This window comes from Cyprinodon variegatus, unplaced genomic scaffold, assembly GCF_000732505.1.
Source record: "Cyprinodon variegatus isolate N-32 unplaced genomic scaffold, C_variegatus-1.0 Scaffold7, whole genome shotgun sequence".
In the NCBI taxonomy this organism is placed as follows: Eukaryota; Metazoa; Chordata; class Actinopteri; order Cyprinodontiformes; family Cyprinodontidae; genus Cyprinodon; species Cyprinodon variegatus.
This window is the reverse complement of record NW_015150460.1, coordinates 960,822-988,092: the sequence shown is the minus strand read 5'-3', so window position 1 is coordinate 988,092 and position 27,271 is coordinate 960,822. Positions and strand designations below refer to the sequence as shown.

Below are 27,271 nucleotides of genomic sequence, written 5' to 3'. Positions count from 1 at the left end.
TATTGAACAATAAGCTGGATCAGATATCGGCTCCTATATTGAACAATAAGCTAGATCAGATATCGGCTCCTATATTGAACAATAAGCTGGATCAGATATCGGCTCCTATATTGAACAATAAGCTAGATCAGATATCGGCTCCTATATTGAACAATAAGCTGGATCAGATATCGGCTTCTATATCAACTAATTAGCTGGGTCGGATATCGGCTCCAATGCTAACTAATTAGCTGTTTCGGATATAGGATCCTATATTGACTAATTAGCTGAATTGGATATGGGATCCTATACTGACTTGTAGGATAGGATATCTGTATTTTGATATCGAATACCCAATACAGTGCACTTTACATTGAACTGTTATTTCTTTTGCTGCTCATTTGATAGTAAATAATTTAAATGAGATTTATATTCATTATCAATTTGTTATGGTATTGCACTATTTTTATTGTAAACTATGTTTTTGTCAAGGCTAAAGCTTTCACTCTCATGTCTAGCTATATGGTTAATTTACCCAACAGTTGAATCGGAGAAGTATCGGATATCAGCCTATAAGGTCAGCGCAGGTATCGCTATCAGATTGGAGAAAAAAAAAGGATCTACTTGAATTACAATAAAACTGTTATCACTAGAATGTTTTTAAAAACATTTACTAAAGATGGTTTCTGTCCTACAAAGTCTCCAAACCCTGATGTTGGGAACCACATATCTAAGATATGTGGCAAAGCTTGTTTGCTGAAGGCCAGCATTAAAAGTCTTCAACATTTTTTACTCATGAGTATCTGATAATAGGATACAGAGCACCACACTGCAGTATTTAGGTACCCAGAGAGCTCAGATTGGTGAGTTGTAAATGTGAGAACAAATGGAAAATAGGAAGGTTATGGTGCACTTCTAACCTTAGTGAGAAAAAAAGCACATGCTTCCAGAATGTGTGTATAAGTCGAGTGCTTTTAGAGAACATAATCACAGTGGTGGCCCTCACTGGGTCGACTGGCTCAGCTCCATATCAGAGTTCCTGCATGTGTCTAAACCACAGGAATCAGGCAAAGGAGTGCGACATGATTTAAATTCAAAAACAATGAATGCAAACATGACTCCCCTCCTTCCCTCTCAGAGACCGCCCCCCTTCCCGCTGCAGAGGCTCGATTAAACCAGACACATGTATGAGAGGAATTTGGAGACTTTTTTGGGGAAAACAAGAGCTGCTATTTGCTTTAAATCATTTATGAAAGCGTTACACACACCATTCTGAGGAATTACATTTCTATGTAACACTTTTCCCAAACAGTCCCCCAATCCTGTGCAACATAAAGGTAGAAAAATGCAGCTTTGGAAACATCACTTTCAAGGGCAAACACTTAAATTCTCACATGCTTCAAGTGCTTAAATGCTTGAATTTACTTTTCCTATTCTTAGTTCTCTATATTGAACTTAAACTTTCAGAGAATATCGTTCATGACTTCCTAAAATGTTGGAAAACATGTGACAAAAATCACACTAAATGAAGAGGTTCCAAAGAGCGCCTTAAAAGGAATTCTGCATTTCGTCACATTACCACAAATTTAAGGGTTTTCATGTGAGACAAAGACAAAATTAATAAACTTTTTTAGAGTATTTTTTTTTTCTGTTTCCTACAAAATGTTGAGCTGAAAGAAATAGCATGTGTTTACATTCTACTCCATTTGGGAAATACCCTCGAAACTATTTTAACTACCGCAGTACTATTTTAGGGTTGGGTCTTTTCCACCTTTAGAAACTGAACATTTCACACATTTTATGCAAAATAGCTCAATCTGGGCATCTGTAAAAGCATTCCACAGCATGATACTCCCATCACCGTACTTCCCCCTGGTGTGTTTAAGGTACCATCCTCCACATATTTGCTGTTATTTGCTCAGTGGCTGGAATGTTTCAGGTGTTTATTCCCTTCTCAGACAAGATTTAAAGCTTCTGTAGAACTTACTGGCATGCTTATTAGGCAGTGCAGTTATAAATACTAATAACTTGAAAGACAGATGAGATCTAATAGATAGAAACTTTCTTCCTGTCAAAATTATTACAAAACATAACAACTGATAATATAAAAAAACATTATATTTTTCTAAACAAACAAAAAAAAGATAGATTTTAAATAACTTTGGTTTGAAACAATTAATTGATTCCCTGCAGCATAGAGACTAAACCATGCCACTAGTTTAAGCTTAACCTGGTTTAAATTCTGTATAAAATTATCATTAAAGAACATTTTGCAATCTGATTATCGATGAAAATAATCAACAGATTGATCAATTAATCAATTAATTATTACTTGCAGGCATAAACTTATTAGAAGAAGTGTTGGTGGGTGGATGAAGCAGGTTTAGATGAGTTTGTCAGACTCACCTCATTGGACGGTATGCTGACTACACCTGTTGATCTCCTCTTTTCCCTTAACTTCCTCTTCTCTATCTGTCCTTTGCCCTTCCTTGCACTGGGACCAGAGCTTTTCTTCTCCTTCCCTTTGCTGGGTGATGGTGACGGACTGTCCTTGTCGCTGTCATTGCACGCCATCATGGAGCTGGAGTCCGGAGAAGCGCACCGAGCCTTCTCCATCTGAGGCGGGGCCTTCTTCAGGTTGCTCCCCTGGGCGGTGGGGGCTGCGGCCGGGAGGTGCGCTTCTTCTTCCTCCGGTCTGTTCAGCGCTCCGCTGGAGGGGGACCGAGCCACTGTGGTGGAGGAGGAGGTAGTGGAGGAGGTGCGGCAGTTCCCAGCGGAGGCGCTCCGGTCCGGGTTGGCGCTGGGCTCGGAGCCCGGTGGCGCGCGGCTGCTGCTGCTGCTGCTGCTGGGGCTCATGGGGACCCCAGTGGCCGCTGCTATGTCCCCCAGCATTTTAGCCCTCATTTTCTCCCGTTTCGCCTTCCACTCCTCCAAAAAGTCAGTGGTTGCGTTTGACTTAAACCCGCCTGTAGCCATACCTGGAAATTGGTGAAAGTTACGCCGAAGTTGAAATAAATGCAAACATCCAGGTTTGGACTGTCCTCCTAATGAAACCACATTCCTCAAGTGATTAAATCTGGAGCTGTTGACAGGTTGGAGAAAAACAAAGTCAGCCTCCTTATGAATAAAACTTAAGTGTTTTTTAAACGTTTAACAAGCCAACTTGTTTCTGCCGTAAGTAAAGCCTATGGAAGAACGCGCTTTCTTCAAAGAGGTTTGAAGTTTTAAAACTTTTTAAGTCATTCTGCTTCGGTTCGTCTCCATTAAAGAATCATGAACTCACATGTAAAAACTCTGAAAAGTGTGTTAAAAACTGACAGAGACTCACCTGCCTGCGTCTGTCGCCAAACGGCTCGCCTCCGTCCCACCAGGTGTGAACGCGCTCGGCTCAGATCAGAGACGCTGCAGGGAAACACCGCGAGCGCTAACAGTAGCACTTCCGGTGTTGTGGAGAAAACCGTCACCCTGCTATCACAGGCATGAGGGCGGGAGCGCGCACTTGAAGGAATTCGACTTTCAGCCCTTGAAAACGTATTTTCAAACATCTAAACATAAAGTAGATATTAAATATATACAGATAACCAACATTATATAGAAATATTTACTTATCTTTAGTTTTGCCGGACCCAATGAAGGGTGGGGGAACACCTATATGACTAAATTAAACGCTTTGTTCATAATTCAAAGCAGAGCTATTCGAATTGTTAATAGAACAGATTATAGAAAGCATACAAACCAACTTTTTATTTATCTGAAAACATTAAACAATTTTTTCTTTACTTTAAAACAGTTCAATTCGTGTACAAAGTAAAGAATAATTTGTTTCCACTAAATATCCAGGGTCAGTGCTTATGATCTTAGAGGGTACAAAATGTGCAGAAAACCCAAAACAAGAGCAAATATAAAACAATATTGTATTTCTTTTGTTGGGGTTGACGTACGGAACAAACCAGGAGCTAAAAGATTGTACTACATTATCAAAGGTTTAAAAACATATTAAAGAAAAATGTAATTAAACATTATGTATCATGTGAATATAATAAAAAGTGTCTCTATAAGCAGGAAAACAGTATTTAATGAAAATTACCATTTTTTTTAGAGGATTTTTTTACAGGGAGTTTGTTTAATACAAGAAAATAAAGCATCCTTGAATAAAAAGAGAAAAAATACACTAGATAGTCTAAGCAAAAACGACTTACAAGTAAGTAAGAATTTCTTAAATTAAGTGTATTTATCCTTATTTTAAGTAGGTAGATGAGATATTTTGCCAATGGAATGAGTATTTTTACTCATAAGATAATTAGATAATATGCACTTGAAATAAGACAATGCAATTTTGTTTTCTTATTTTAAATCTACATTGTCTTGTTCCATCGGCAAAATGTCTCTTTTACCTCCTCAATTCAAGAACAAATGCACTTATTTAAAGAAAAAATGACTTATCTAGATTTCGATTTTTCCTGTGTATCTATCTATCTATCTATCTATCTATCTATCTTTCTATAGACATTTTTTTTTATACCCCCATTTCACTGATTTCCTAAATTTAAATCCAGTGAACTAATTTGCAGATGTTACCGTGTGGCTAACTCTGGTAACATTAATTTTTGTGTATAAATCAATATATAGAACAACATAAAAAAAAGTGCATTGTAGAAGATAAAATTAGTTAAGAGCCGACTTTAAGAACATTTCTGAACAAACAGGATTAATAAGCTATTAACAATCAAGAGAAAGGAAAATAGACTATACATACAACTTTGAACATCTCAGAGCAAGTTAAACCCACCGTTTTTATTGTCATAAAAACAATCCCACCAAAACAAAGCTATTCACCTACACTGACAGATGGAGGTAGAGCAAAACAAGAATTTAAAAGGAGCAACATAGTTTCACAAAATTAGATGGAAGAAGCTGTAGAAAGCAAAAAGAAGTGCACTCTCCAAATCTGAACCTTTTTAGATCAATGGATCCATGGGTAGTCCACCTTGCAGAATTGTAGGATACACTACTAACATGTAGAGATGGTGTTCAGGTAGAAATTATGAGCAGGGTAAAGCTGCAGGCTCAGCCAGCAGCAAACACACCAGTGTGGGAGGTCTGACAGTGTGGGTGTGTTGTTTGCACTAACGATTATTGGTTTGAGCTACTTGTAAAACCGAGTGTGCGGAGAAAGTATGATGTCCACACCAACACTGGGCAGGAGAGTAATTAAATGGACTACTCTGGGTTTGGCATTTGCCTGTGAAAAGACACAAACCTGACTGCATTGTATCAAGTGTGGTTTGGTGCAGAAGGGATCATAGTATGAGGCTGTTTTCTAGAATCGACCCCGGTCAATTAGTTCCAGTGAAATAAACTGTTGATCTTAAATTTAATGCTCTAAGCTCTTTGGAAACAGTTATATGATGCAATGCCGTACACTTTATTGTTTTGGCACAACCTCTTTTTCCCCAAAACGACTGCATATCAGTTCCCAAAGCTATGGCCATAAAGACATAGATGAGATGATTTGGTGCAGACTGGGCTTCACAGACTCCTTTGGGATTAACTACAGGAGTATCATCTTGAAATACAACATCATTTTCTGACCTCACAAATGGATCAATGGTGACATGCTCCCATTAACACTTTAAGCAGGACGAAATCTTTTTCAGGAGAATTGATCACTTATTCCATTCCAACCACACTTCCTAAGGAAGCTTAGGTCCTGCAGCATTTGCAGTAAGATTTTGTATATCCAGGCTGATTAAGAACATTTTTTGGGCTGAAAAACATGAGTCAGTGACGCCGCTGTATGTGAGAGTGGGTGTCTTGCTGGCTTCCTTCCCAGTTCGAGCCTGGTAACAGTATTAGAGCTAATGACTTAAAAAAGCTTAAGAAGCTAATCAAGAAGGCCAGCTCTGTTCTAGGAACTCCTCTAGAACCTCTGGAGATTATTTCACAAAGAAGAACTCTTCATAGAGTGAAGAAAATGATGGACGACAGTGAGCATACACTTGACTATACTATTGTTAAGTATATGAAATATAGTTTAGAATAAGTAAACTCTAAGTGCACAGCCTGATTTTAAGTATGACATTAGTGCACTTTTAGTATAAATGAATAAACTACTTTTTGGTAAGGGAAGTGTGTCTTCAGTCAGAGGCTTCTCCAGATCAGGTGCAAGACAGACTGCTACAGAAGATACATCCTGCCTACAGCTATCAACACCTACAATACCTGTTTAAAAAAATAACATATGAGTGAATTTCCCTTTGAGATTAATACATTATTTTGGAATTATTGCTGCAAATGAATAAAATAGACCATATTGCATTCCATGGATTATTAACAGCATGTGTCTAAAAGCAAACAACCATTCATGCACACATACTCACACCTAAGGAGAATTTAGAGAAGCCAATTAACCTAACAGTTTTGTTTTTTGGACTGTGAGGGGGAAGCACAGGGAGAACATGAAAACTCCATACAGAAATCAAACCCAGAACCTTCTTGCTGCAAGGCGGGAGCCCTACCCACTGCTCCACTGAGCCGCCTAAATGCAAACATATTTTTAATTACTTATTCACACAGATAATGCACTGTTCTGCTCTCCTGAAGGTATCTAGAATACTGATCCCAGATTAGCAGGTTTTAGCAATAATAACACACTATGCTATTAGAAGCTATGTGCTGATATAACACTCTGTTTAGTAATAATGCAGGATTTTCAATCATTTTACATTCTGCTGTTTTTACCCCAGGCTCCGATTTAAATTTGCTATAGGCGTTCATTACTGGAAATGTAATTTCATGCTGCAAAAACAGACCTAAAACTTCAATCTGCTCCAAGGTAGAAACCTTATTTTATTAGTTTGATTGGTGAAGGGTGCCTTTGCTTCCCCGATTTGTGTCACCATTACCCAAAGCTAAGTTTCTCCTAAATGAGGCATTCACATCTTGATAGAGTTAGGTTTTATGATTGCCTTTTTTGGCCATGAAGCTCTTCAAACAAGACACCTATCCACACCCTGCTAGTGAGTGGAAGCCAGATGTTCAGCCATTATCTCTGCACATGCCAGCCCTGATATAGATAATGAAAAAAAGGAGGGTGGCGCAAGGGAGGGAGGCACCTTTTCCTAAAAATAAACCCTGATCTATGTACGAAGGTCACACTGCTGCATATTTAACATATTTCTGCTTTCTGTTGGAAGAAAAATGGAGGAGAGGGTATAGAGGCTGTCCTTTTCATGCCAACACAAACACCTTTGTCCTGCCTCTAAATAAATCTCCCAAACATTCCAAGCAGAGGTATTCGCACTGTTAACATTTTTATTTAATATTTCTTCCATGCTTTAAACCCGATCTAATGGGTTGAAATTGATTTGTTTTCATCAAAAGGAGCCGTTGTGTGTTTTGCAACCATAACACATTTAGGGTAAACAAATAAGGCGCTTGCCGGGCTGTAAAATGAGCTCAGCGAGCAGCCACAGATTCATGTTCGACATAACGCAGCGCGATGGCAGCTCAGGCAATCACAAATTCCCTTTTATTTAGCAGTAACGTCTCACTCAGAGGCTATTAAGAGCAGTAAGAAGCTCACATCAAGCTCACCTTTCCATGAAATTGTGTATCCAGTAAAAGAAGTCATGTAAAATGACCCAGATGTTTTGTTTGCATGCAGATGTTTAGTAAATAAACTAATGCAGGGTTTATTTTTTTCAAGAGAAACTATTTTTGGGCCATTTATCCTAAACTGAATGCTTAATTTGTTGCTAAAAAAAATAATAAAGAAAGTTGGTATAAAACTGCATGTCAGCTGCATTGCTCAGGAGAGGTCTGGGTAGATTAGTACCGATTCGTTTCTCGCACCCCGGTTCCCCTCAGATGATCCTGGATTTGAACTGTTGAACTGCCTGTTACAGCTACAGCTGCTGCGCTTTAATCCTCCTCCAAGTTCAGGACTGTTCAGGTCAGGAGAGCTCGGAGCTGAACGCGAGGTCAGCAGCAGGAAGGACGGCTAACAGTGGAACAGCCCAGATTTTTAGGTGACATTTTCCATGAACGTCCTGCTACAACACTTGATTAAATCCTGACATGCTTCTATTAATCTAATATGAAAGGATGGGAGAAATATTAAGACATTTTTATAGTTGATGTGTATTAGATCTGCTTTAGTTTCTATGCACTTATGGTGCTGATGAGAAAACCACGAGGGATTTAGCCTCTAAGCATGTCGCAAAGTATGATTACGCAATTCTGTTTATTTATTTCACACCAATTCACAATGAATATCATCTTAATGAACTATTCAACACAAGCAGGTCAAATTCATATCCAATATCAAATCAAATTGACTAAATTTTAACTTCAAATCTGTTTTCTCATACAGACTGATTTCATCCGTACATTTAAAAAACAGCATTGATCAATAATGATGAGTCATTGATTCATCAGCAATCCCTCATTCTAAGCAAGAATGTGTTGATGGTGGAGAGAAACTGCAACTTTCAGGACACTGAGGACTAGAGTCATTTATAAGGGATGGATGGCGGAAGGCACAAACCCCGTGGACCAGGAGTACTTTCAATCAGAAGTTCAGAGGTCTGCTAAGTAAACAAAAAATATATATATTTTAATATTTTACATTAATATATATATATTTTTTGCTTACTTAACAGACTTCTGGAGTAGTATGGACCCATAAGTAAAGTAGAAATCAGCAAGATTGTTGGTGTGAAGGACTATAGAAAGTAGAGAAGGTGTATGATTAATTAAGTTTCACCTCTTTGCATCCCTTTTCAGTCATAAACACTAATTGATACATATAATGTAATTATATCAGTAGTTATAGATAATTTTTGCATGAGTTAAATTTGTAGCTTTACCTTATTGTGTGACATAAAGTTATCTATGTGTTATAACTCATGTTAAAAGACAACAAAAACAGGATCAACAGGTCCTCCCAGGAAGGAGACACATCTATCCATCAGCTTTAATCGTTGTTTGTCCTTTCTCTAGCAGAGATTGGGCGCAGGGCAAGGTAAGTTATGGATCGGTCGCCGGTCTGTCACAGGGTTAAAGACACAGCTAAACAAATATATTGCAGCATTAGTAGTACTTTCTACAGGAGAGTGAAGATAGGAAATAAAGATAAGGCAGTAAAATCTCCACCTATGACTTTCTCTACAGAGTAAAAGCGCTGGAAGGATGTCATAAAGTCAGACGGCTGTAGTTTGCTTTCAGAGGATGCTACAGCTCATTGGGAATTAATATGCATTAAATGAAGGAGGAGTTCATTTATAGTTTCATCTAAAATGCAGTCACATTGGTAAAAGTTATTTGGAAACTGAAATCTAACATGGCCGACAAGTATCTGTCACGATTTGGCTATGGTTAGTTGACCCAAAAGCAGAGGCGGGGAGGCAGAGGTGAATCTCTTGTGGATTTAATAATGACTTAACAGAAAACAGAGGCAGGTTATCCAAAAAGAAAACAAAGTCCAAACAAACATGAAACCAGTCCAAAAATCATGAAAACTAGTCTAAACGTACCAGAAACCATGGAGACATCAGGGGAATCCCAATCATAAGGAGGAGGGCACAGAGAGAAGGAGTTGGAGCATGTTTGACGAGGACCCAGCAAAGGGGAACTGAAGAGAGAGGGCTTTTAAAGGAGACTGAGACAAAGAGGGGGCTAATGAGGAAACTGGGAGCAGGTGTGCACAGAACAAGAGAGGGGAAAAGCTAGGGAAGAAGGAGAACAGTAGAGGGCAGCAGAGAGCAACAAATAGAAACCTGGAAATAACAACTAAATGATAATTAAATTACTAGGACTAGAAAACATGGAGAAAAGAAGACTAAACACTAGAAAACAAGGAGTAAAGTAAGACTGAATACTCAAAAGAAAAACATAACAGAAACCTGACAGTATCCTATTCCAGCAGAGTTTAAAATTTTGCAAAAAGGAACAGCTTATTGGTTTATGTTTAATTCTATTTGGAAATTTTTTTATCTCCAAAATTAGTGAATAATGTGCTTAACTTTATTTTTCAATTGTCCCAACTGCACCATTCAAAACCAGCTCATTTTCTGGCTCTATTTCACTCCCAGATTTCCCTCCTCTCTATCGCATCTGTTGCCTCCAATGGTTCCACTCAAACTCTGAGTTCAGCATCTGTTTAAGGGGAGGATGTTAGTTGGTATTGGTGGGTCAGGGCGCCATCTTTATCTCCTGCTGCTTAGTAGGCAGCACATGGCTCAGAGATGTCCTTGAGTTTGCTAAATGCTTAATCAACATCTACGTCTGTTTATCTGTGTTAACTGATGTTAACGGAAAACAACCAGAGGAGTCTGTTTACGTCAGCAAACCTAAAAGGAAGTTGATTTGTTCCTTTTGGAAAACTATAGTTTCCAAACCTTTTTAAGCTTTGCTTGTATATCACTTTTTAAAGTTTGCTTATTGGCTAAAAAAACGGATTTTCTGTATCTTATTTAGTGTGTAATAATCTATTTTCTACATATAAAACAGAGCTGATACTGACTCCACTATTTTCTCTGACAATGGGGGATATTTAGTTTTCTGCCGATGCAGTCGGTTAAAACTCCGCCTGAGTGTGAAAGACATCTCTATATCCTGTTTTCAACATGCATGCACGATAATCCTCCGTTGCCTTCGATTGCATTCCTCTAACCGAGCATGTTTATCTTTGTTTCAGCGACAGACTCGAGCTGTCACATCATCAGGGTACCTCGATTTGTCATTGTTTGTCACCGGAGAGAAACCCTGCTGCTGTTTTCTTTCTTTTTCCTCTGAGCAGAGTGGTTTTGTGCATCGAGTGTGTCTAAGTCGAGCGTTTAAGATTGCAGCTGGGGAGGAGGTTTGTTTGGGTTGCTGTGCTTTCCGGTAGAGAGGAGACAGAGAGATTAGGCCAAAGAGAAATGAGAGGAGAGTGTCTCTGCATGTGACTGCAGTTGAAAAGGTCCAATTCCATTTTCATGAATATTTTCTAACAGGAAGGAGCAAAGAGCTTCATCGTATGAAGCTCAGGTAAACCCACAGAGAAAAGTAAAAACATCTTTTTGTGGGGAATAACTGGAATCGAAGGTTGTGCAGAGAAGTTATGGGTAGTAAGCAGCTTACTACACAGTCAGAGGAACTTTGCCCTCTAATAAACAAACTAAAAACACCTGGAAGAGCTTAGCTAAGCAGCTAAATATGTTTTTTTCTTTCAACTCTGCTATAGAAAATAATTTGCATGCCCTCCATGCTCATCCTTCCATGCAGATCTGTGCTAAAGTGATCCCTCTGGCTGATCCTGTGTAGAAGAAATCATCCTGTGAAGGTAGCTAGAAATTTACGTCACATAGATATATAGGTGTATAGATTAAGATATTTAAAGCTTGTAAAGGAAGTGGCGTTTGCAGCTCCAGAAAGTTGAAAATTCGTTTTTTTTTTATTGTACTGCAACAAACAAGATTAGCACCTCAGCAGCTGTAAACAGGACCCGTCCTGACCCACTCTGTTGTGGTGAGATTTAGACCAACTTGCAACTAAGGCAGAGATTCAAGCCATATTTCTTCAGTTCAATGTTCCTGAGAACTTAACCGGTCATTTTAAAGTCTTTCCAGCTCTCCTTACTCTTTGCACTGTAGTGCTTGAAAGTATGAAGCGTCGTTATAAGAAGGGAAAAGGAGTTATGTGCAGGATGGGTCGCATGTGTAAAATAGAAAAAAAAGGGTTGAATGGCTAGATGGAAAGATAGAAACAAGGATTTAGTACAAAAAAGTAAATAAGGCAGAGTGATGCTAAAGAGGGGAAGAAAATATGATTTTAAATCAAAGCAATGACAAATCTCCCACTTCCTGTTTATACAGGGAACCTACAGGCGGAAGTTCTGTCTCCGTCTTCTTGCTAAATATTTTAGGGCTCTTCCAAAGTGGACGAAGATAATCTGTGAGCATTAATTTTAACTCTTGCCTCAGATTATCAGTTCGATTTAAATCTGGACTTTGACTAGGCCATTATAACATTAATATGCTTAGATCTAAGTCTCTGTCTGCATGTTTAGTACGGCTGCAACATATGAGGAAAACATGAATTAGAAGATCGCACTGGTTAGAGCTACTAACACAGATCTCCATCTCTATATCCCTACCAAATGGACAGTTTTCATAATTTACTTAATATAAATTATATTACTTTCAATGTACATGATACTATTCATGTTATTAGCTTCCTTCTTGCTTAGAGTAAACTACACAATATTTTCCCCAATTTTGTATCCAGTTTCCAGTAGAGGAAAGCCTGCATTAGTCTAGATTGATTTTGGACAGTCAGCACTAAACTGGAGGAAAACTGGAGGCTGCAGGTTGGAGAAGAGAAACAAAAAGGCCTGACCTCAGATACAGTCAAACAAAAATGTTTGAGCCAGATCCAACCACATGAGAAAAGATCACCAACCCAGCTGTAAACACCTATAGAAACAGCCTGGGACACCTTAACAGCGATTTAACCATACAGCATTATAAATGTCAATAAACTGGCCATAATACACTATCAACTAATCTTTACAAGACTAGATCAACTCTAAATAAGAATCTGCTCCTGCAGTCTTAAAATGTTCCAGCAATCACCTTAAATGTCCTATAGTTTTTTTTCCTCATGTCTAATCTTTTTATCTTACAGTTATGTAAGGCTGACTTAGCTTTTTATACCTAATGGAATGCCCTCCAGTCTAAACGGCAAAGTAAAACAGAGATACTCTGATACTTAAGGCTAAGTTAAAAATAAAGGAAACCAAAGATTTGACTTATAAAACAGAGAAATGAGGGCATAATTCAACACATCAGCATTTCTGAATAAAAAAATTGATTGACTGTTTTGCAGCCCATTATCTAAAACACCTAGAAGCAATGTAAGGAGTTCAGAATGGAGATTATATGCTCCACTCTCTCAGTTCTAGTGAGGATGCAGGCAGCAGCATTTATAGGGGCGGAGCTACCAACCAGATCATTAAGTGTTCCTGTATCAATGTAATCCACCTCCTTTGGAATAAGCAGTTCTTCTCCAAACCAGAAGGAGGCAGCAGTGATACTCTCAATTGGAACCTCCTGAATGCTTAGACATTTTAACTTTTAAACACACAGTATATAATTATTCATATGAATATACTAACATCAAAGATTACTAACACAGAATTGTGAATATTTTATGCAATTAAAAGCTACTTGTTTAAAGCCAATTAAGCCACTGCTCAACCTCTTTGTTGTGTATTTCATGCAGAACCATAAAATATACATTTTGACAAACTTAATACATGCATTTTTTATTCAATTGGACTTTATGAAAATCTAGTCTAAAAAATGTGACCTATTTTTTTTATAACCCTGCTGTGACACTAGTCAGTATCCTTAAAAAATATATTTTGCTGAACTTTAATTTATTGTTTAATCTTCCTGTGGGATTAATGAGGAATTTTTAATTGAATTTGTAACTGCCTCTTTGTTTTATACCAGTCTTCTTCTTTTGACATCGATTATGTCAGGCGATGTTTTTTTTCACTCTATAGAAGATGCAAATTAAATATAACTTGGCTGATTTTAGTTGCAGACTGATAATTTACAATAAAAATGTAGGACTTCCTCCCCTGAGCTAGATTACAGGAAACTCAGGAAGCTACTGAATCTAATGTGGTGTTATACTGAACAAAATTTTGATTATTTCTGCAACCAAACATCCTCCCTTCCACACTTCCAGCTCTCTCTGTCATTGTGTCAGTTTTACGGTCCTTCTTATAAAAGGCAGCGTCTGAATGAGTTTAATAAGCTGAGAAGTTTTAATGAGCTCTGACTGGGTGGATGGCAGACCGGGGACCAGCCAGGTGATCAGGAATCACTGCTATAAAATCAGCCCAGACGTTAAATGGGGACCAACAACTGCTGCCTGTTCAGCTGAGAGAAGGCAATAAATACATAACAGCAGAGGAGGATCACTGCTCTGAAACAGGTTTTAGATTATTAAAAGACTGAGGACAAAAAAAGCAATGGAAATATATGATAACAGGTTAATAATGTATCAAACATTCAACTATTTTAAGACGTGATGCTTCAAATCCCACCATTGATTATTTAAACTCCCTGATTTATTTATTTTATTGAAAAGGAAAAAATAAAATAAATACAATTAGTGGCCCTACAAAAAGGGAGCACAATAAAACAAATGTTAATTTAATATTCATAAGAAATAACCCCTTACCCTCTTTTGGGTGGCGCATCTTTGATATTATAGTGGAATAAATGAGCAATCAGATGTGTAATCAAATGGACATTAAAGTGGTTAAAGCTTAACATTTGATCTGGAATTGAAGATGACAAATGAACAAAACATAAAAAAAAAACTGTATTTTTCTTACACACACACCATTATATTTTACAAATTTTTCTTAAATGGTTTTATTTTAATTATCTTATTCATTTTCATTAATCATCTCTATGCCACTATAATCTACCTTTCTTTCATGCACAGCAGTTCCAGTTGAACTGAAATCTTTAAAAACCTTCACTGCTGCCCTCTAGTGGTCAGATTTGAGATGGCAGCCTCACAGATGGGACAGATTTAGTTTTTTGTCTTGAACTAAGCAACTGATGTTACATTGTAAACTAATTCTCCCTTAAAGAAATCTTTAATTTAACCATATTAGCTATAAGTAGTGTTGGATGCAACTGTGCTACATGTGTTAGTCTACTGGCAGTTTAGGATTAGTGAACATATGACTCCCTTATTAGTGAACAGAAAACTGCAGCGGGCTTTTATTTCTAATGAAACGCTTTGAAAATATTCTCATCAGGTGAAGTGTTTTTGGGATTACATATTGTGCTTATGTGCCCCCCTTTATGTGTGTATGTATAACACTTACCCTACTGCATGATAATTTATTTAATAAATCCTGCTGAATGCAGTGAAATTCAATGTTTTAACACCATAACATTTATGAGACTCAAATATGAACACTTTAGTTTTGCATTCAGTGCAAACAGTTGGAAAATAACTTACTAAAATACTCAATAATATACTCAATTTATATTGATCTTATTTTATGTTAACTCAAGAAGGCAGCTGGTTTATAATCTTTGCATTAATTTTCCACCATAAAGCTGAATAACAACCTAAGGATCGCTTTGAAATAGAAAATTCATTCAGTTTGTTCATATTTGAGTGATTCTTCTTATCAATCAGTGTTTTTTTTTTGTTTTTTTTTTAAAGGCAAAAGGTTAATAAAAACTGATTGACCTTAAAACTGGAACTGTAAAATGCAGCAAATAAAGAGACAGGGGGACTTTACAATGTACAAGTTTATTTTTAATGAACTCTTCAGTGGTTGGTAGTCACAGCACAGCTTGCATGTATTAAGCCACACACCTATTTTACAAGATGACAGGAAAGAACTGAAAAAAAAAAAAAAGTCTAAACCAGAGCAGACAGCCGTCAGTCCATCTGCAGTTATCTTCTCTTAAACTTGTTTTACTAAAACTTCCTTAAAAGGCCACTGAAATGCATAAAATGTTGAGTGGAACAGCTGATGGTGGCGTTTCGTTTTAACCCCAAACGAATCCTCACATGGCATCGACAGTGCATGTAGACAATGTAGAAAGGACTGGGTTAGCAATATCTAAGATATTCAATTCTTTTTTTTTTGTCAAACATTTTATTTAAGTGACAATATCTTGCCTATAATACTACAGCTTTTTAAAAAGAATGGGAAACAAAACAGCACTCATCCAAGATACTGAATACAATAAAAGTGAAATGTAGTGAAGCGATAACTCTTTAGATTTCACTATTATATGAACCAAAAAAAACAAATAACAAAAAAAAAAGTCGTCCCATAAAAGAGACTACTGTGTCTGATTTCCTTAAACTATAAAAGAAAAATAATTAAAAACACACCTCTTTGTCCTCTGGAATTTGTATAGTTTTTAATAGTAACAGACGGGATCCATAAACGCATGCCATGTGCTGCTCTCAAACAAAATACGTACAGGTATATACAGAATCACTCAGTACCTGCTAAAACAAAGTGAGAAATATATAAACAGACTACAAACTTAAAAGAAAAAAAAAAAAAAGGAGAAGAAATGGAGCGATGGAAGCGTCAGGAGTGGAAATCCTACATGTGATGAACTCATTAAAGCATTTTTTTTTTAAGAAAGAAAGAAATGCATATTGCACATACAGTGAAAGCTTAAACTCCACCAGATCCGCCAGAATTCATTTTTTTTCCCTCTTGGAGGAAGACGCACAGAGGTACGAAAACAGGGGGAGGGGGGGGAGATGATGTGTGCTTGTGATCTGCGAGCCTGATTGAGCATGGGGCGCAAATAATAATGATAAATTAGGTGCCGGAAGTAGCGCTTTAAAAAAGGGGAGGAGGAAATCACACCGCACACAACACAGAGAGGAAACAGGAGCAAAAAAACAAATAAGTGGCACAAATAAAATCAGGTGAAGGATAATATCTGTTCATCAGTGATAGCTGAGAGAAAGGAGATTGATGCAAGTGTTTTTCTTCTTATGTACAACTAAGGCTTATTGGTTAAATAGTTTTCAGGCTTCTCCGTCCACGTCGCTCTCAAACGCTTTCTCCTTTTTGCTCTGTAAACTCAGCGCTTCTATCAGAACAGCGGCCACACCGATCAGGAGGACTACAGCCCAGGGAGGATGGAGGGATGGATGGATGGAGGGATGGATGGAGGCTGCAGCGGTGGTGGTGAGGGAGCAAAAAAGGGAGAGCTTGGAGAAACAGAACAAAAGGAGGAGTCTCGTCTCTGATGTCTGTTGCAATTAATATCTAAATGTGCAATTCCATTAGTTGCTGCCATGGGGGGGGACAAGCGGGTGCAGAAGAAAGGGCGGTCGAGGGCGGGGTCTGTTTCTACTTGGAAAGCTTGCTAATGACGCGAATGAGTGCTCCGTTCTCGTCCTTTAGTCTCTGGTTGTCTGCTTTCAAGTCTGGGAGCATCTGAAAGGGAAATAACGGGAAAATTGGGGGGGGGGGGGACAGGAGGGAGGAAGAGAGAGAAAGCTTAGAGGAGTTTCAATGCGTGGTTCAAACATTAAGGCATCCATTAACAGTCAGAATTCACACAGCATTTCATGGGTTTTGTTTGTCAAAATATAAGATTGACATAACAGTTTTGATCCAAGGCAAAGGAGAGGGGGGGAGGGGGCACACCACAGGCCAGAGATCCTCAGAAAGCCATGCAGAATCTGAGCGGCTGCTAATCAGCAGCCAGCGGGGGGGTGGAATGGACCTCCTAAAGCGGCTGCAGAGTCAGAGGGTCGATTCTACAACATACAGACCAACTTTTAACCGTCTGAACTCAGCGGCTCGACCTGTTTGAACACTAAAGGTCCAGCTGGCTGTAAAATCTACAGTTTTAAGAGTCAAATCTAATAAGAATGGGCCGAGGGAACATGAATGAACAATGTTTCAGTCAGTTTAAGAGATTTTACTAGAATCTGATTTATTTCCCCAAATATTTACTGTAGTTTTGTTAGAAATATTTTATCTATACTCTTACTTTGTTTGTGTTTCATGGGTTGTGTTCTAATTAACTATTATGATGTATAATGTGTGATTCATCTTTTATTAGCTCTTGCTTAAGATCGTTCCAGATAAAGGTCATGCAACGGACGGGTTGTAAAAGAGGCCTGAACATCCTCTATCACATGTTTTTTCTAAAAATGTGTTCTTGGAACAATCCGATTGTAAAACAACCACATGCTTTGATTTAACATATGTGCTGAGGTTCAAAGTAAGATCTTTTTGTTTCCCTTCCCTTTAGTTAAACCTCAGCTGGTGTAATTAGGGACATCCCCTTTTCTTCAATAAATAGCGAGGAGAAAGCTGAAGACTGCAGAGTGGGGTGGAGATTGTAAACTCCGCAGTCTCTTCCTACTCTCCTCGCGAGTAACTAAATTAATTATCTCTGTGCCTTCTTTCTTTCCCTGTATATATGATGTTTTAGATGCTTAGACCTGACAAATTTCAATCCAAAACTAAAGGTTATTAAAACATTTCATCTCCATAGTTTTTATCTAAAGAACTTAAAGGCCAAGGAGTGAAAGAGAAGAAAAGCCTGTATTCATAACCATCTGATGTCCATAATGTTTTCCGTTTGCTCCGACTATTCGAAAAAGGTTTCTTCTCACTGAAAAAATTTCTAAATAAAATGAAAATATAAAAGAAATTCAGAGCTGCTAAAGGAAATCAGCCCTTTAACTCTTCCACATGTTGTTGCCTTACAGCCACAAATTTTACTGTGCTTCAATGTGATCAGTGCATAATTAGGAAGTAAAAGAACGAAGATGGCCACACTTTTTGGAATAATTTTAGAAATAGAAAAATCAAATTATAAAATATTTTTCCTTCCTGTTTCCCAGGGTGCATCTACAATTTATTTTACATCTGCAGTCAAATCTTTGACCTCTTTGAAGGCAAATAAAGACGCATGTAAAGGTTGCAGAGCACCGAAGTCGCTGTTATCTAAAATCTGGTTCCTACCAAACCCCTCTGAACACTTAAAGAGAAGCATCCCCATAGCATGATGCTGTCACCACCATGTTTAACCATGTGGTTGATGAACAGCAAGTCTTCCTCTTCATGTAGGACATTTTTCTTTTTGACCGTTTGCAAAATGTGTGAAAATTGAAGCGTTATAAATACAAAAGGTCCCAGTTTGTTGGCTGGCAGGGGGAAAGGTTCAGTTTGATACTCTGGGACAAATGAAAGAGATGCTGCAGGTAGCTAATTCATGCAATAAAAACCAGAGGAAGTCAAAGTGATGGACTGAGCTACCTCAGAGGAAAGCATCAAACTAGAAACCACAAAAAGGACACTTTCCTTTCCAGAGCTTTCAAACATTTCTGGGAATTTAGATGCACGTCTTCCTTTGTCACTCACCTAAGCTCTCATCAGATCTTTTTGGCATATTTATTAGCGGTAGCTTTTGGAAAGTCCCTGACAGTAGCAGACTGTAAAAGGAGAGTGTCCTGCTGTATAAAGCAAACGGCCTCCCCAATCTGAAAACCAAAAGCTTTGGGGAGGCAGGAGAGGATCAAACAGTCAGAGTAGGGCGGCTGGACACCTGCCTGTCTACGGGTGCGGGGCAGAGCACAAATGGAGCATGAGAAAAAAGAGAGGGAGGGGATAAAAGAGGACAGAAGGAGAAGATGGTGGTGGACAGACAGACGTGGCTTAGAGGTCGCTGGCGGGCAGCTGGCTGCAGGCCGACTGTGAGAGCTTGGCCACCACGCGGGCCAGGGCCCGGTTCTCAGCCTGCAGCCGCTCCTTAACTTGCCGCAGGGTCTGAACCTGCTTTACCTGGGGGAGGTTCTGCAGGGAGGATGGGGTGGAGAAGAAAGACAAAAGGGGAGGAGACAGAGGGTGAGAGTGGCAGAGGAGAAATGTGTTTAAAGACAAAAACTAACAAAGGATTTATAAATAAATCAAGGAGGGAAGAGGAGGAGGAAAAGGGGGAAACAGAAAAGGAAGATTATTAGAAAATGGGACAGATTCAGAAAACAGGAATGATTAAAAGCTTTCTGGTTTAGCATGATGCTTGGAGACCAAACGGTAAAGAGACACTAAGAACCAAGCAGCCCAACAGCTAAAAAAAATCCTTCAATCACACGTCTAAGACAACAGTCTTACCAGGAGTTTAATAGATCGCTTTAATCCTCTCTTCTTTCAGTCAGTTTTCCAGCAAAGGATTAAATAATCTCACTTATCATTAGAGGAGTCTAAACACTGATGGTCACAGATCACATCAAGTAGCTTAAAATGTTCAGATAAGAAGAAACAATCTAGAATTGAGGATTAACTGAGTAGTTAGTTAAACCTTAACAGACTTTATGTTTAACATGTTTCTGCATCTGGAAACCCCTTTGCTTATCTGCTTTCGGTAGCAGTAACCTCACAACGGTGCATCTTAGATAATTCAAAAGATTTCTCAGAAATTTTTATTTAAAAAAATCTTTCTGTTCATTTTGATAATTATGGTAAAACTAAAATCATCGAGCCGTTTCTGCTGTTTTTAGACCCCCTCACATTTTTTTCCTTCCATTCAACTTTTCAATGTGCATCATGGACAGATTTAAGCATCTTTAAAAGCTCAACCTTTCTCTGAATTTAAACAAAACAGAACGAAAATGAGCAGAAAGAAAACGGATCACTTTAGAATTTTAGCAAAAATCCATCTTAGGAAAATCCAAAAGCAAACATTTGATGCTTGTGGCTTTATTCTCCAGCCAAAACCTTAAAAAATTTAAATAATACATCACCATGTGGAATATATCTATATCAAATAAACTTCTTAATTCCAAACAATTGTATTAAGATCTAGCATCTATATGTTGCTTTTATTGATGAACCAATCAGTCAGGGATCAGATCCAAGGAACATGTTTTGGCTGATCTCTAAGATGCAAGCCAAAAACTCAACAATCGGTTTTATTTCCCATCCGTATATCAAATGCATTAAAACTAAAAACTCCCACTTTTTGTGGTCATTGAACTCACCAACAGGACAGCTTATTATTTGAAGCATGGTGTTTTAAAAGTGTGTCTGTATCATTTACCTACTTTACTTTCTGTGACATCTAACTTAACCATTTTTCTCCCCATGCTTATTGTTTGTTGGGTTAAAAAGTAAACAGACGATGAAACATCGTAATTGGAAAATTTCCTGATCCGCTGGTGAGATCTGGAAGAACACTGGGAGTCATTACTGGGCAATAAAACCATAAATCTGTCGTTTTTAATGGACATACAGGTCTGACAATAAGAAATCTGATCTGCAGTTTTCTGGATGCTGAACAGATCTTGCATGAGCAACATCAGGTTGTCATAGCAACAACTTTGGTGCTGAAGCTGTATTGACAGCTAGATCTAGTTTAAAAAAAAGCATTTTTATAGTTAGATTTCTGTATAAATAGATTTATTTTTTATTCTATTTCTTCTTTTTATGGATAAAACTCTTTTTGTCTTCTTTTTTTATTGGGAATACGGATTGAAATGAGCTTTTTGCTAAAAGTGACACACTTGCAACATTGTCCCAGTTAAATAAAAATCAGATAAATGCTGAGCACATTTCTGAAAAGTGTTTTTTTAACCCGCCTACCTCAGATGAAGCTTCAGAAAAACAATAAATCTCCCACAAACCTCAGATCTGTGCATCTCTGATTACCAAATTCCTAACTTAGCGACACAGACTCCTGCTGTAGTAAAAGACCTAACGGTCCATTCATGCATGTAACGTTTGGTACCTTAAGTTCCTCCTCCATCTCAGAAATCTTCCTTTCTAGAGCTCTTCTTTCCTGTTGGGAAAAGAGAGGCTGGTTTAACACTGAATCAGACCAAAAAGCAGAAGAACCCATCAGCAACGTATTTAACACGCCGTGGGAGAGGGTGTCTGGTGATCACACACTTCACTCGCATGTCCTGTGAGGTGGGTGCAAGCAACAGCCAGTTCAGGCCTAATCAGTGACTAAAACTAGATCTAATATTCTAAAATATTGTGTCTGTAAATAGATTTTCAGAAAAGGACTAAAATAAATAATCAAATGACTGGAAAAAAAAAATTAATCACCAAATTGATAATAATCTTAAGCTGATGGCTATGATTTCTGTTCGTCTGGGTTTAAAGTTAATAAAACTGATAAAACTTAAAAAGTAAAAGCTTGAAAACACATGCAGTGGATTTTTTTATTGTATTTTAGCACAATATCTGAAAGTCATTTCCACACATTAAAAACACTTGAAAATAAGGAGTCTACAGAGGTGGCGATCACACACTGCCACTAATGTTTCAAAACAAGTGGAAGGAGAAGGGGAAAAAAAAATAAAGAATAACAAAGGTGGCAGCGTTCTGAGTGGAGAGCCTGACTGATGGCAGCTACCACAGCATAAGTGACCCTACAGGCAGCAGCAGAGAGGAGGCCGTTACAAAAACTCATCATACCACCACCCAGCTGGTAAGGGGGCCTGCTTGTTACCTTCAGACATAAACCCATTAGCAGTGTTACTAGGATGTTTGAAACATCCACGAGTCAAAAAAACTGAAAATTATATAAAAAAAACTAAATCTCATTAGTCTGAGACACACATGAAAGGATCTACTGGGTTTAGTTTATGTTTATATAACAGAGGCTGGTTGGTGAGGAGTTTCTCTCATTACCCTTTTCTCCATCTCAAGCTGGGATCGGTCAGCGTAGCGTTCCTGCCTCTGCGTTTAAAAAACACACATCATTAAACTCCAATCGCAGCACAAATGCGTTTTGAATGAAGAAAAGTTAAAAGTGTGCGTACCTGTGTGGCTTTCTCTAACTGTAACTTCAAGTCTGCCAGTTCCAGATCAGTGTCGCGTAACTGAGCCTTCAGCTTCTCGTTTTCAGCTAAGATCTGCTCATAGAGCTGAGAAAAAATAAAAGAACTTCAAATCATGTTTACAGTCTCATTTAGCATGTCAGAACACTCGTTCAGCAGTTAATGTTATTATTGTGAATGGTTTGACCTTCCTTTCTTGATAAACTGACAGTAAAGTTTTTTGTTTTGTTTCTGATGGTCTCATAATTTACTGCAGGGTTCCTACAGCATAAGGCAAGTTAAATTCAAGACTTTTTAATGCCACTTGAAATAAAAATTTAAGACCAAATTCACAAGAAACAAAAGAAAAACCAGCTTGCGACAACTTAACCCAAAGGTTTATTTTAACATAAACCACTGCAATAATGTTTCAAATTTTGAAAAGCTTCCCATACAGGAAGAAAGCTAAAAACACACAAATGACGGATATATTTTAACAATTATTTAACTGAATTCACAAACTTGGTTTTGGAAGGGAACAAAACAAATCAGTTTTAAAGCCCCAACATAACCAGTGCTAAGTCTTTTTTGCAGCTATTTTTCTTTGTATCGTTTTCTTAGTATGTTTGATTTGGTGATAAGTGGACAAAACCGAGAAATACCGGCTGTTTCACGGTAACTCTATTTGGACGCTTTGTGTTTCGCGCTTCGCATGTGCGACTCCACTGCCTTAATTCCCATCGTTCTGAGCTTAAATGACTTCTTGCACAAAATCCACTGAGCCTCATGTATGTTCCCTGGTTTTAGCCATGGAGAAAACTCTTGGCTGGAGACAATTTTGATGACATTTACACTTGCTTATATTTTCCAGACAAAAAGTAAATGGTGCATCTCCCAAATATCCCGCCCGCAACAACGCTTTTATTGGTTCCGCTATCGGGACGGAACCAATAATGGCGAGCCGTTATTTCTTTTTAAATAAAAAAAGTCAATTTTAATGTTTTATTTAGATTACAAAAATTATTTATGATGTTTTAAAAATTAAGACCTACGAAAGACTGATTTAAGACATTTTAAATACCAAATAAGGCCTTAGTTTTCAGAATTCAATGCCTTTTAAGACCTTTTAAGGACCTGCGGGAACCCTCTGCTGATGTTTTAAAACTTTGTTTGAGAATCAAGTTTACGTCTAAACTTGAGGATTTGATTCCGAGTTTGGGTTCATCGATCCGTCGATGGCTCAGAGCAGCATTTTAATCGATGGCCAAATCTGGAATAGGATTAAATGAGCCCAAATCATCAAACCTAAACATGCTGTGACTGGTTTTCTTTAAAATGTACAATACCGCTTCAAATCTCTACTTCCTGGTTGCTAATTATTTCATTTTCTGACCAATATGTCAACCTGAAGGATTACTTGAAGGATTTCAAAAGTGACATAAATGGCCTACACGTTTCATATGGTGTTAATATCTTGTTGTTCTGAGGGTTATGACATCAACAGATCACTCGTAAATTAAAGACTACCTTTTTGTAATCAGTGGTGTCGTCTCTATCCAACCGGCTTGAGTACGGCCTTCGACTCTCACCATAACTACGGGTATAAAGAGCATCGTTGCGATCTAAATATGAAGTGCTCTCATTTCTGAAAAGAAAATCATGAGAAAAGAAACATTAGAAAATAATTACGTAAAAAAACAAACATAGCAGAACAACAATAGAAGAGAAAATTCCTTTATTGTCCCTTAATGGGGAAATTGTGGTTTTTACAGCAGCAAAAGGTTGTAGTAGAAGTGGTCACACAATGTGGACCAAAGAAAAGAGTATAAAAAAGTAACAGACGGAAAAATAATACAAATAGATTATTGTACTGTACAGTTTTTTTTACAATATAAATACTGTGTATCTAAAGAATAAAATGAATCAATATCAGCTGTGGACATTTTCACAGTAATAGATATGTGAAAAATAACAAGATATGATGATGCAGCTTACCTGGACAATCTGTCGCTCTGTAAGACAATAAGAAAAAAAGTTTAAGTTAATATAAGACTTTAAAAAATATGTTAAATTCTGACCAGCCTGAATAATGCATAAATAAAATGCAGGACTACCAAGTTAATTCTTAATATTTTATTTTATTTAGCAGTGCGTTAGTAGCTGGAAAATCCCTGATCTAAATGACTTCCTGTACGTCTGAGACGCAGCGATAAAAGCTTGCTTCCTCTTTAGCTGCTGCTCCACCCGTCATAAGTGACGGCTAACAGCTGGTGTTCCTCTTCTTGTCCCTAATGGCCGACTTCAAACAACAACTGTCCGTCTAGCTTTCTTCTCTCCAAACAGGAAGTTCACCCAGGAACTAATGAGCTTATAAAACTGCCCTTTTCTGCCTAATCCTGTGGTGGACAGCATGGAAACCACTTCTTTAAGAGGTTTATTTTGTTTGGATTAAAGTTTGGCTTTAAATTGCTACATGATTAGATTTTAACACCTTAAAAAAATCCCTTCTTTAGATCTTTTCTGAATATCCACTAAAGCTTAGTGTCTTTGATTTCTAAGGTCAGCGAAGCAACAGACGATCAGAGGAAGGTGATAAAAATGGGAGAGAGGAAAGTGAGTCGTAGCTATAAAGGATTCCATAATAGGACTGCTTTGATTGGACGGACAGGCTGAGGTCCCCTCTTCCTGTCCTTACACTATCAGGTTAGGTACCTGTGAGTCTCCTTTGGTGCTGCCCTCCTCCGAGTCAGACTGCTGCTCCGGGTCATTTTCATCACCCTGGAATATAAAATCAGACACAAAGTGGTTGCAGCCATGTTTGATGTCCCGACCTGCAGAAGCTGAAATTATTATCAAAAAGAGGTTTTACATCTTGAGTCCAGAAGGACACCCCAGTGGAGCGCCTCTTCTCGCGGGGCCGCCTGCGATCCCGAATGGAGCGGGGCTGAGACTTGTCCTCCCCTTCCTTTTCCTCATCCCTTCTGTCCGCTTCTATCATTCAACAAGACATTTTGGGTTCACTATTCACCAATAATACTGCATTATTCACTAATTTATCTCTAAATCTAAACATTTCATTTTGAAAATATAAACAAAGCATATCAAAAATCTAAATTTCAGCAATTATACACCATTTATAGGTGAGGGGTGTAATTTTACTGTATGGGTTGTGAGTTTACTTATTCTATTCAGTCTTATTGTATTATATTTTCCTCTATCTCTTCTGTGCACTAAAATAAAAGAATTTTGCACAATTGTTAAATAAAGCTGAATCTGTTTATAATCAACCTCAAGGCAGCTTTGGAACCGATGGTAAATAGTCTTCCTCTAAGCTATAATCTGCTTTTTGCTGACAATCAATGTGTCAGATCCAAAGAATAAGGTTGGAATATTTTAGGTTAAGAAAACAAAGTTAAAAAATTAAGTTTGCTTTGGAGAAAACTTTCTGCCAGTAAATAACATTATCTGCTGCGTTTCAAATTAAAATGTGCCACAAACGTCGCAGACTCACCCTTTTCTGCTTCTCGAGAGGATCTGCTATAAGATGAGGTGATTCCCGTCAGACTGTTGGGCCTGTTGAGGGAGCTGGAGGTGGAGGACAACGACGAGCTGGAGTACGGAGTTGTGGAGGCAGTGCTGACGGATGAAATGGCAGAGGACGAAGACGACGGCCGATAACGCTGGAAGGAGAAACATTAATAGAATTAAATATGGCGGCCTGAATGAGGAGAGGCTCTACAAAGACAAAGCAGGTACCTCTTCAAAGCTCCGGTACTTTGATCGGTAATCATCCTCCTTAGTCTCAGTCTCCTTCTTCTCCTCCTGCTGTTTCTCCTTGTCCTGCTTCTCTTTCTCCTCCTTCTCCTCAGTCTTTTGCGGACGACTCCTGCCGATTGTTTTTTCAGCCTCTTGAAGGTCAGTCAGAGTCACGCCCTGAAGAAACAAGGAAACATTAATTTTGGATCCGTGGCACTAAAGTTATCCAATGTTACACAGAACTGTTTAGGTTTATATTTTAGTGATTGAATGCTCCACTCTCCATTTTTTTCTAAATGTATTTTAATGAAAATACATTTCCTGTTTACTGGCAGCATTGCTGAGTAATTCACCTGTGTGGACCTCCTCGACTGGCGGGCCTGTCTGGATCGAGCTTTCCTCTGAGACTCCGACTCCTCGTCTCGCACCGGTGTCAGGTACGACCTGTCCACGACAAGAAAATAAAAAGAAAGAATTTAACCACTAATCTGATGTAAGAAAACTAAATTATATTTTTTCTTCCTTTTCTGCTGATGCTGAGACAAATGCAGATGTCACAGGTGGGACCCAACCGTTTTCTTTTTTGTATAACGAGATACAGAGGCAGGTAGAGTCATTAGGACTTAGGACATGTAACAGGCAGGACGCTGTGGCTTTTTATAAATGACCTGTAGGGGGCGGCAGTGAGTCTAAATGGAGTTAGAGGAGATACACTACAATATGGAAACCAGGAAATAGAAAATATGGGAGGAAGATATGAGAAATAACAGGCATAGGAAACAAAAGAGGGAAGGAGAAATGAAAAAGACAGGATGAAGGGAGGGAACTAAAGATTGGAGAAAGGAAAATAATTATTTTGATTCTCCTCTGGGATAAATAAAGTATTTAATAATTAAATTGAATCTAGCGTACAAAGAAGGATACAAAAAAAAGAAATGAATAATAAAAGATGTAAAAGTCAAAGAGGAAAGGGAGAGAAGAAGAAATGACAAACCATTTAGACAGCAGGACAGGGAATATAGGATGATAGAAATTATCTTTCCATAATCATCCAGACCTGGAAAATGCCTTAAATTCCAGGATTTTTCAGAATGTGTATGGACCCCCTTTAAGGATCTGGAGTGGACGAATAGATCATTTTTATTTCTAAACCATGCTGAGGCCTTTCTGCTTCCCTGCTGTGCATGAA

General features: G+C 38.1%; 2 protein-coding genes across 7 annotated transcripts in view; both read right to left on the bottom strand.

Annotated features, from left to right (window-relative positions):
* The window catches only part of pawr (PRKC, apoptosis, WT1, regulator), a 77,219-nt gene extending 73,779 nt beyond the window's left edge, over nucleotides 1-3,440 (bottom strand). Inside the window, exons 1-2 of one of the 2 annotated variants that reach the window (XM_015376599.1) lie at nucleotides 3,308-3,440; nucleotides 2,386-2,957 (exon numbers count right to left, since the gene is read on the bottom strand). In XM_015376599.1, coding sequence (XP_015232085.1) covers nucleotides 2,386-2,955 — 570 coding nt within the window. In that variant the 5' untranslated portion in view covers nucleotides 2,956-2,957; nucleotides 3,308-3,440. Of the gene's footprint in view, nucleotides 1-2,385; nucleotides 3,062-3,307 lie in introns of both variants that reach the window. The other variant, XM_015376590.1, reaches the window with a different exon arrangement.
* An 11,863-nt stretch (nucleotides 3,441-15,303) lies between these two features.
* The window catches only part of ppp1r12a (protein phosphatase 1 regulatory subunit 12A), a 51,073-nt gene continuing 39,105 nt past the window's right edge, over nucleotides 15,304-27,271 (bottom strand). For 3 of the 5 annotated variants that reach the window (XM_015376110.1, XM_015376134.1, XM_015376118.1), the window contains 12 exons: nucleotides 26,436-26,526; nucleotides 26,083-26,259; nucleotides 25,838-26,006; nucleotides 25,196-25,317; nucleotides 25,039-25,104; nucleotides 24,322-24,338; nucleotides 23,854-23,971; nucleotides 22,330-22,434; nucleotides 22,199-22,246; nucleotides 21,288-21,338; nucleotides 19,114-19,357; nucleotides 15,304-16,981 (listed from right to left, as the gene is read on the bottom strand). In XM_015376110.1, the coding sequence (XP_015231596.1) occupies nucleotides 19,220-19,357; nucleotides 21,288-21,338; nucleotides 22,199-22,246; nucleotides 22,330-22,434; nucleotides 23,854-23,971; nucleotides 24,322-24,338; nucleotides 25,039-25,104; nucleotides 25,196-25,317; nucleotides 25,838-26,006; nucleotides 26,083-26,259; nucleotides 26,436-26,526 (1,102 nt within the window). In that variant the 3' untranslated portion in view covers nucleotides 15,304-16,981; nucleotides 19,114-19,219. The remainder of the gene's footprint in view (nucleotides 16,982-19,113; nucleotides 19,358-21,287; nucleotides 21,339-22,198; nucleotides 22,247-22,329; nucleotides 22,435-23,853; nucleotides 23,972-24,321; nucleotides 24,339-25,038; nucleotides 25,105-25,195; nucleotides 25,318-25,837; nucleotides 26,007-26,082; nucleotides 26,260-26,435; nucleotides 26,527-27,271) is intronic. The other 2 variants (XM_015376142.1, XM_015376127.1) reach the window with 1 other exon arrangement.